Source organism: Sorghum bicolor, chromosome 2, assembly GCF_000003195.3.
Source record: "Sorghum bicolor cultivar BTx623 chromosome 2, Sorghum_bicolor_NCBIv3, whole genome shotgun sequence".
NCBI lineage: Eukaryota > Viridiplantae > Streptophyta > Magnoliopsida > Poales > Poaceae > Sorghum > Sorghum bicolor.
In genome coordinates this window covers 62420844-62431786 of record NC_012871.2, presented here as the reverse complement: position 1 = coordinate 62431786, position 10943 = coordinate 62420844, and the positions used below count along the sequence as shown (strand labels likewise).

Genomic DNA, 10943 nt, shown 5'->3' with positions numbered 1-10943 from the left:
CGAAGATCACCCGGAGTTCTTGTGGGTGGCTCGTGTCAAGCTTGTGAGCGGTTTTGGGCGATTCACCGCGACGGAGTGTCGAAGAATCAGCCCGTAGAGAGCACTTGGTCCTTGCGCGGACTAAGGAGGAGCAAGACCCTTGCGCGGGTGCTCCAACGAGGACTAGTGGAGAGTGGCGACTCTCCGATACCTCGGCAAAACATCGCCGAGCATTTTCTTCCACTACTCCTTTACTTTCTAGCATTTACTTTGTGCTTTTACATTCTTAGAATTGCCATGCTAGAATAGGATTGGAACTAGGTTGCAAAACTTTTATCCGGTAGCTCTCTAAGTCACACTAGGCCCAAGGGGTTGAATTGGAGCTTATAGGTCGCTTAAATTTTGAGAGAAGCCCAATTCACCCCCCCTCTTGGGCATCTTGATCCTTTCACTGTTCTTTGTTGTTTCTTTTTCTCCTTTTTTATTCCCCTTTTGTAAAATAGATAGGGCTGCTAAGCTTTAAACTCTCTGTACATACTTTCCCTCGCTCTTATCAATGAAAGCCGGTAACGAATCTTTCGAAAAAAAGACTCTCTTCTCATTTTAATCGGTTGCTTTTTTCCAAAAAAAAATTGGACAGTGCGCTCGTGGAGAGAAGCCCGTGGCGGCAGATAAGTTTCTTTTATGTTGGTAAAACATAACTTCCATTGCATAGCATGCTGGGTATTTGGTTTCCTGTTGCAACTTTTCTTAGATCTCTGAATTTTATTTGTGTGTATTTTTTAGGCCTTGTTTAGTTCCATCCAAAATCAAAGACTTTTCAAGATTCATCATCGCATCGAATCTTACGTCACATGTGTGAAGCATTAAATATAGATAAAAAATAACTAATTACACAGTTTACCTGTAATTTGCGAAACGAATCTTTTGAGCCTACTTAGTCCATATTTGGACAATAATTGTCAAATACAAGCGAAAGTGCTACAATAGCAAAATCCAAAAAATTTTGGATCTAAACAAGAGCCAAATTATGGTCTACAATTTTTTAAAAGATAAATCTTTAGCCACTCAAAATTTTCAGTAAGATGTTGCCACATCTACTTCTATTTGTCTATGCTCCTTACTTATGGCAGCAGATGTGGTCATATTTTTTTTCATCACATTCAAGCTCTACATGTTAAAAATTATGTGCACCTGTGAAACTATGAATTTGTATTTTGTCATAGTTGATTTAATTTTTAGTTTTTTGATTTGTTTTTTCTAGATGTCATTGTAGCGTTAGCATGGGCAATATATTAGTATTTTAAGTTTCACATCGGCTATGGGACCCATACGTCATACATGGGCCCACACATCACCATCTCATCCCCAGCTCTTCTTCGTCCTGAATCCTTTATACGCGTATGCGATGTCCATCTCCCCACCCGGTCTATGCGCCTCCTCACCCTAACCTTGCACCTCCTCCTACCTATCATACCTTCCTACCCTGCCGGGTCTCCTAAAGGACACCACACCACCCTATCCCACCAGCTCGCCTCCTGCCCTTGTGCCGCTGTCATGTGATTCGAGCACCTTCCTGGTCACAATGTGTTTTAATGGTGGCCACACAGCCTACACCCTGTGCTCCACACCCGCTCAAGCTCCTCCTCTACACAGGGGCGGATTTGGGCTCCAGGCTGCCCGGACTGCAGCCCGGGGCGAGGGCCAAAAACTCTGTAAACAAGTTTCATAAAAACCTTGTAGAAAGGCCAGCTAGCCCAGTAGCCCACCCCGACGGGAGGAAAGCCCAGCAGCCTCCCATCTGCCCCGACTGCAACCTGCAAGCGCAATCCTGACTGCACTCTCAGCCTGGATGCAAAGATGGAGACGGAGACCGTGACATCACGAGTAGTGATGGCCGACAACGATCGCTCCGCTTGTGGCCTCCATGTCCTCCTTCCCTCGGTCCTCCTCCTCCTATGTTGTCCGCCATCCTACTATCGTGTCTTGGCCCCCTATAGCCCTCAGCGGTGAAGGGTCGAGATGGCGGACTAGAGGGGGGTGAATAGTTCTTTCTAAAACTTATCGCGCCGGCTAACCGAAACAAATACGGAATTAAAACTATCGGTCTAGCCAAGACTACAACCCTCTATCTAAGATCTCTAGCACCTTGTAAAAGATCCTAAGTGAGCTAACAAGGTGCTACCTTAGCTAGAGCTCACCTAACCAATTCTAGGAGCAAGGTCACATAAACCTATGCAACTAGTACTTTGCAAACCAGGGAAGCTTCTACACAAACTAGTGAGGCAAAGTGCACAAAGCCTAAGCTCACTAGCGAGCTCAATAATAAGGCAACTAATACCAAATTAGAGAGCACAACTTACTTAGCTACATAATCTAAGCAATGTGACTAATAAGGTTACATAAACCTAATTAGCCACGCAAGGGAACTACTTCTAGCTACACAAACAAGAAGGTAACTAGCAAGCTACACAAGCTAAACTAATTACAAGAGCAACTACACAAGAACAAGTATATTGAATTTAAATACAAGCTTGTGTAAGGCGAATGCAAATCACCGAGAAGAGTATACAATGTTGACACGGTGATTTTTACCGAGGTTTACTTGATTGCCACCAAGCTACGTCCTCGTTGTGGTGATACACCCACTTGTTGGATCACGAGATAATTGGCATTTCCAAGCCAAACCCTCAGCGGGTGCCGCACATCCACTCTCAAGATGGGGATCCTCCAAGCCACAAGCAATCCACTAGAGTTGCTCTTCGCGATCCCCGCGGGTTGAGCACCGTACCCCTCACAATCTCTTCTCCGGAGCACCGCACAATCTCCTTGCGTGCTTCAACGGAGTCACAAGCCACCAAACCGTCTAGGAGGTGGCAACCTCCAAGAGTAACAAGCACCACCGGCTTGCAACACGAACATCTAGTGCCACTCGATGCAATCTCTCAATGCAACGCACTAGAATCACTCACTCATACAATCGGATGATCACTATCAAGCATATGTGAGTTAGAGGCTTCACTAGCACTTCCCAAGCATGGACACTAAGTCCCAAAGATGCTCAACACCAGCCAAGGCCGGCCACCACTTCTATTTATAGCCCTAATGGCTAAACTAGCTGTTGCCCCTTCACTGGACAAAAGTTGGGGGCACCGGACTCACTGCAGGAAGCCACCCCGAACAGTGCGTCCGGTGCTCCAGAAACAATCACGTGTCACTAGCCGTTTGAACTCGACCGTTACTGCCAACGGCTAACGCGCGCGCGCGCTTGCACCAGCCACACCGGACGCTCTGCTGCTCCACACTGGACGCGTCCGGTGCACACCGGACCCGTGTGTAGAGAGCACCGCAAACTCGCAGAGTCACCGAACGCGAGCCACCGGACGCACCCTGAGCGTCCGGTGCTCTTCAGTCAGAAACACTCCCTGGCGTCAAGCACCACCGGACGAGCGAACAGTGTTCTGTCCGCGTCCGGTGTGCTCGGCTTACACGCGCGAGAGTCAGACACCTCACCGGACGCGCAGATGCAGCGTCCGGTGCTGCTAACACCTGCGTTCGGTGAGTGTTTCTCAGTGAGAAATATTCCCGCGACTTCTCCAAACTTCCCATCGGCGCAATAGAAAATATGCACGTAATTTTCTCAAAAACATCGAATCCCGCTGAGGGGATCAGAGTGTACTTAGCCATGCATTCATTAAAGCAATGATGGCCTACACCACTTGGAATGGTGGCACACATGAGCTAAAAGCTCGACCATGGCAGCTATAGTACAATGGGCTGGGAGCTCTAACATGGTTTTGATGTATCCAACAAGTGAAAAGGGTAGAGAAGGTAGATACAGACTATCTACAACTCATTTCTAGGAGAGAGGGGAAGCACAAGGGGAGGAACAAACCACTAATGGTACATGGTGGCAAGCACTGGAGCGGAGATAGAGTAGATGCACAATTGTGAAGCTTGATGCAGTGGAAAGGAGGATAATGCAATTGTCGGATAAGCATAGGACCTGCAGTGAACCACTCAAAAAGTTTATGGACCAAAAGGTTCAATCCGAGGCCAAACGACCTATGGTGAACCACATAAAAGTTTATGGACCCAGAAATCAAGTTTCAAACTTGATGAAACAAACTGAAATCCCCGCACACGTTAATGGACCTCTAGTGCAGTTTACTCTATATAAAATGCAATCTTTTTATATCAACATTTTGTAATTAGGTTATCTCATCTACTTAATGAGCTTAAATAAAAAGTTTCAACTATAAAGTTTTAAATCTTATCAAGTATTGTAACTTTGACATAGAATATGTCTCCATCCAAGATTATTTAGAAATTTTAAAATTTTAAATCTCAAAACATGTGAAATACAAACAAATATCAAAATATTAAAAACTTCAAATAAAAAATTTATCAACAAAAAACATGCATATTACATCATCCACTATAACTTTGATATTAGCTATGTGAACATTCAACGCTGTTTGGAAATTCTAAATTTTGAATTTCAAAATTTGTGAATGTAGAATGCATATTTGGAACTCTAAGTGACTTTGATATTTAATATAACTTTAATATATACCATGTCAACATTTAAGATTATTTGAAAACTTAAATTTTAGAATTTATGAGTTAAAATGATATTTTGTGACTCTAAACAGTTCTGAATAAAAAATCTCAACTATGTGATCTATATTTTGATACAAAGTTTATCTTGATGTGAGTTTATATGAAAAAGTTATGATTTTTTATGTATGTGTCCGCCTCTAAAAATCGATATTTAAGACAGGCGCTTAGAATGGTTGCATCTATTAATAGTAAGTTTTTAGAGACGGACGTCCTAAGACGATTATATCTTTTAATCAATGATTTTTAGAGGTGGTCATCTTAAGACATTCGTCTCTCTAAATGATTTTTGGACAGACATTTGCATGGAGGCCACTTGACCATTTATGGAGGCGGTATGTCCACCTTTATTAATGTGAGAGATTGTCTATAAAATCATTTTTGTGGTGTGAAACAATAGTAGTAGGGAGGCCATGAAGTTTGTAAATGTTGTTTTTAAAGAGCTTTGCAATAGTCAATAGAATGAATGGATGAGATAAAGACAAAAAGTTGGCATACTTGAAAAACTTATCAACAAGGACCATAATACAATTTTCCCTAGAAGAAGAGGGTAAGCCTTCAACAAAATCCATACTGATGGTGCGCCAAAACTGGTCAGGTATTGGTACTTGTTGAAGTAAGTAAACGAGGATAAGCAACACTTTCCACTTTGTCTTGTTGGCAAACACTACAAGAATCAACAAAGTATTTGATTTTGTGTTTCACCTTAGGACATTGAAAATGATTTTAATCATGTTGTGAGACATTTTTGCATTCAGCACTGTTGGGTATTCTTAACATCATTACCAAAAGTAGACTAAGTTCTCTAAATCTAGTAACGGTGCCAAAAATGCCAAACCTATCCCTCACACCACTTAAGCCAAGTTGTCATCCCCAGCATGATATAAGAGACGCGGTATTGAAATATGCAATTGCTCTTCTAAATAAATAATGAATGGGATCTGCAAGCGCACAGATTAATACCGATGCAGCATTTTAACCGGGAAGTATTCCAGGTATCGTTATTTATATTTTTACCACTGGGAAGGGATTAGCAATCATCAATATTGATTACAGAATAGAATATGAGATTGAGCATCTATCATTGCATGTATAATTGAGAACATTATATCTAACTCATCATACAGGGATAAGTGTCACATAAAAGATATATGAAATAATAAATAGTGACAAGGATAATTAATCTGATCTAGCCACATAATAAATATGATAAGCACCTCAATTAGATACTCTAGAAAGTCATTAGCATGGTATTAGAACGAACTACAAGAATATTCCCTAAGTTATTCTTAAGTATATAGTCTAGCATTATCATAGTTAGTGCAAGCATACTTAGCAATCATTGTGAGACAAGACTACGCCCATGCATAGTGATATTAGCAAGGAATATGAGAAACATAGCAATCACTCCCCTGTAATAATGTTGCTCTGCCAGCCCAATACACGAGAGGGGGACTATATAAGAATCAATGAAGCTGTCACTATCACGAACTACCCCACGATCTGGCATATTGGGTACAATCGCAGATAAATACGGTATAAGCACCACGCCTACACAATATCTATCATTTACCCATGGATCCGATGGATAAACGCTATACGATCCTAAGCATGTATATAGATCGAATCTAACTAAGCCAAGTACATAACTATGATAAACTAAGAACAATATAATCTTGAATATAAGCAAGTAGAGCAAAGTCATAAGCAATATATTGAAGTAGAACAAAGTCATATTCATAATATTGAAGAACAAAGATAATTAGAAAGCAATTAGAAGCACAATTAGAGAATTACCAAGAATCCTCCTGACAGATCCGGAAACCAATCGAAGATTGACTCCTTCTAGTTCTAATCCTATGTAGCTATGCTAATCTAGATATCTAATTGATGTGGTGGCTCTAATCTTGATCAGGGGCTTCTTCTCCCTTGAAGAACAATGAATTAGGGTTGAGAGGCTCCCTCCTCCAGGGGCCAGGCCGCCAGGGGGTCTGGTTTTATAGTCCCTTCAAGTGAATATGGGCCGTTGGATCAAACCGACATAGATTGTATGGTTTAGATTCATCCTTTAGGTCGGTGGAAATCTCCCGCAAAGCAGAGTCCTGATTGGCCTCAGGAGGTGGGCGGGCGCCCTGACCAACTGGGCGGGCGCCCAGGGTCTGGCCCCGTTTCGCCTCCGCTTCGGTCTCGTGGCTTCTGGAGTCTTCTAGATGTAAGATAATTGCGCGGCACGTTAATATCTCTATGTAATCCCGACGTGTGGGCCTTTCTTCCGTATTTCCTGATAACCCCCTGCAGAAATAGACAAACACCAAAACTCGTGGAATTCTGTCAGATAAAACCCTAAGTCTAGATGTTGATTTCATTTGGATCCTTTTCTTTGTTTATTTGATAATTAAATTTGATACTTAAGGACCGTCAACAAGCACTAGTGCTGCCTTGCCTCTGGGTATACTACTGCAATGATTTTAGTTGGTTACTTGCTTTCCCTATTCATTTGATCAGCACGTTTGCTTTTGCGAGTAGATAAACACTAGCTCATAACTGTTATCACAAATATCTTTATATATTTTTGAATTAAAATATACTACATAAATTTCTTATGGATCAATCTCAGATCCAATATGCGCCCTAAAAATAAACTGCAGGAATGAAATAGTTGTAGGTAGTCCTTTTGAACAGGTAAATTGTGTAATTAGTTATTTTTTTAATCTATATTTAATGCTTCATGCATGTGCCGTAAGATTTGATGTGACAGAGAATCTTGTAAATTTTTGAGTTTTTGAGTGCATCTAAACAGGCCCTTAGTTCACGAAAAGTTTTAGATTTAGCTACTGTAGCATTTTCATTTTATTTCACAATTAGTGTCCAATCATGGACTAACTAGGCTCAAAAGATTCGTCTCACAAATTACATGTAAACTATGTAATTAGTTATTTTTTATCTATATTTAATGCTCTATGCATGCGTCTATAGATTCGATGCGATGAAACAAAAATAAAATTTTTGAGACTAAACAGGGCCGAACTAGGAAGCATCAGTGGTTTGGCACTGGTAGAAAATAAATCATCCTCTAGTCTCTTGACATCGCTGCCTGTGCTCTAATGCTTCAAGTTACATACAATAGCAAGATTGGAAGACACCTACGGTGGACTTTTAAAGACTTAAATGCGTTAGTTATGCCAAATAAAAAATTATATGTACTAATTATCTATATATTTGAAGAGCTGGCCCTGCCCATCAATAGCTGCCACTCTTGCTAAGATTTGATTTCTAAAATTTGAAGAGAAACTTTTCAACTACAAGAACCAAATAAGTGGTGTACATTGAATATTAAAAATGATAAACACCGCGCGTTGCTTATACCTGGGCAAGGTCCTAGTCCTAACTATTCAGGGACAGGTAAGTCAGAGGTTCTGGGCACATTCCTAACAGCCCTACACGTCATACTCACAACTAATGGCATGCTGTGACAATACACTTATTCATCGACATATCGGAGGCTTTGTGTCCTAAAGCAAATGATGGGCATAACCACCCCGGCTGACCCTTCGCGTCTGGTACTAGTACTAGTCATTGATTTTTATGCATGGACCAATTTGCATTACACTTCTGTTGGTGGATCAAGAAAGGTAGAAACCAATTTTCAGCATATTTCAACTTCTCGCCGCTAGCTATTTTGTCCAGAATCACTTCACACACGGAAGAAGATTCGTTGTTAGTGTAGTGGTTCGGAAAGCTTGATCTGTCGTCTTTGTAACTCGAGGTCCACTAGCTCTTTTCAGCCTTAGCTTTCGCAAAGGTTGCTGATGATGCCGGTGTTTTCCAAATTGCAAAGGCTCAAGCGAGACAGACGGGAAAGAAGCAGCTTTTTTTGAGTCTACCGCCCAGTGTTTTTCAGCTGTTTCGAAGTGCTGTGAACCGTCAATTTAAATGAGAATTAAAGCATGTTAGTATCTGCTAGGAGGTAATAGAAAAGGCATATTTATTAGTTGTATGCTCGGTAATAAAAAAAAACATGTGTCAGTATGCTCCTACATTGCAATGCACGGGACGCACAATTGGTTGCATGATGCTAATGCCAATGCCAATGATAATAAGTTAGCTATTTTGTTGAATTTAATTAGTTTTGCTCAATTATTAACTAAAAAAATCCAAGATTCATAATACATGCTAGTGCAATAAGGGATTAATCTCACTGATAGAATTAGTTTGTATCACCTAAACTATCAGTATTAGCTCGCTAACCGGCCTCTCCTCCCGTTTACTGGTCACCTCTATTTGTCGGTAATGTAAACCATTCCACGCATACACATCAAGTCCAGCCGACAAGATCGCTTTACAATGTCCCAGTGTCCTCTGAGGACTCGATCAGTTCCTCCGCTTTTCCGCCGAATTACGCTCTTAGGTTTTGTTTAGTTCCCACCTAAAATTTTTTTATCTATCTCATCGAATCTTTCGTAACATGCATGAAATATTATATATAGATGAAAAAAAAAATTACACAGTTTGGTTATAAATCATGAGACGAATCTTTTAAGACCAATTAGTCTATGATTAGCTATATAATTGCTGCAGTAACCATCATGTACTGATGATAGATTAATTAGACTTAATAAATTTATCTCTTAGTTTCTAAGCGAGCTATGTAATTTATTTTTTTAATTAGTCTATGTTTAATATCAACATATTCGACGTGACACCTAATAATTTTCTTCTCGCGAACTAAACAAGTCTTAACCCGACAAGACAGTGACTGGAGAGGATGTGTTGTACAGAGGTACAGAGCACGCATCGATGGAATACTAGAGAATGAGGCAATTTTATTGACACAGAGATATCCCAAAGAACAATCACACACGACGATATACACCGGTGATGAACACACAACGACAGAGGCATCAGAAAAGGCACTCGCCACCGCAGAGTAACATACATACATGAGCTGCACGACGAGAACAATAGCCAGAAAACGTAGCAGAAATTAAGTGTGGACAGTAATCACCGATTACACGAACCATCAACGTCCAAGAACATAGCCAACTGCATGCACTGTCTCTACCCTGAGACGACTCTGACGATCCATAGCCGCGCCGCCGTGCTCCGTCAGAAGAGCGCGAGCTTGATCGCAGCGCCTGCGGCCGCCGCGGCGACGACGGAGGCCATCGCCGGGACCTGCAGCAGGGCGCCCCCCGCGGAAGACGGCGTGGCGGAGACGGCGACGGCCAGCTTCATGCCTTCCGCGCAGTGGCCGGGGACGTTGCAGATGAAGTAGTGCGTTCCCGGGGTCTGGAGCGGGACGACGGTGGAGCCGCTCTCGTCGTCGCTCAGCGGGTTGGCGCCGGAGCAGGTGTCGTAGCCGCTCTTGCTCACCTCCGTCACCGAGTGCGCCTTGCTCATGTAGTTGAACACTGCATGCACGATGATCCCAGTTGCAGTGTCTCACGCTTGATGGAACGAGACTTGGTACGTGAAGGAGCAGAGCAGAGCAGAGCAGAGAGGTAGCTCACCTAGTTTGTCTCCGACGGCGAAGCTCTTGCCGCTGGCCCAGGTGCTGTAGTCGACGTTGGTCGTCCAGCCCTGCCCGTCGCCGACGGTGTACGACGTGGCCGAAGCCAGAGCCGCGCACCCGGCGACGAGCAGCGCCACGAGGAGCAGCAAGGCGTTGGCCATGATGATCTAAAGTATGATGGGCTGCACTGCAGGTACAATGGGAGGGACGAGAGCAAGGGAGGTATAGAAGAATACCAACAGGATAAGCACTATTGTTGCTTTGTAGGACACTAGACTGGAGGTTGGAGGGTCCATTTATAGGCCACAGGGTTGCTGGCTAAAATGCTTTCTGAAGATCGAAAAGACGTCAATCGAGCATTATTTCTTCGGTGTACATTCCTACTCTCTCGACCTTTTTCTCAGCTTTAGCCGGTTTTATAAAAAAGAAAAGAAAAGAAAATGAAATGAAATGAAATGGTGCAGTGTGTGAAGAGCATGGAATTGGAATGCCTTGGGTGCGACTCAAAGCTTCTCAGAGGCCTGGACGCGAAAGGTGTGCTTAGGCCAGCTGGTGGGGGCATCTTTGACAAGTTCGTTCTCGGTTTCTGGCAATCTCGATCGCCTCCTTTTGTATGATCAGAACATGCATGTTTTCTACTACTACTTTTGCAACAGAAACATTCGTGGAATCATGGCCTCGAGGGCATTGAAAACAGAAAAGGGTGTGTTCATGGCTCCAACCAGCTTCTGATTTCAGCAAGTGAAGCAGGAAAGGTGCTCTGAAAAACGAGGGTCGAATGATGGCCAGCGAGGGAAGGGAACTGATGCCAAAGTGCTCTATAAGGCGTCGG

The 10943-nt window shown here is 42.6% G+C and overlaps 1 protein-coding gene across 1 annotated transcript; it reads right to left on the bottom strand.

Annotated features, from left to right (window-relative positions):
- On the bottom strand, positions 9400–10397 carry LOC8083261 (mavicyanin). The gene is made up of 2 exons (XM_002460333.2): positions 10110–10397; positions 9400–10010 (listed from the first exon to the last, which is right to left on the bottom strand). Exons 1-2 carry the CDS (start codon positions 10270–10272, stop codon positions 9706–9708), a joined length of 468 nt encoding a protein of 155 aa, XP_002460378.1. The 5' UTR covers positions 10273–10397; the 3' UTR covers positions 9400–9705.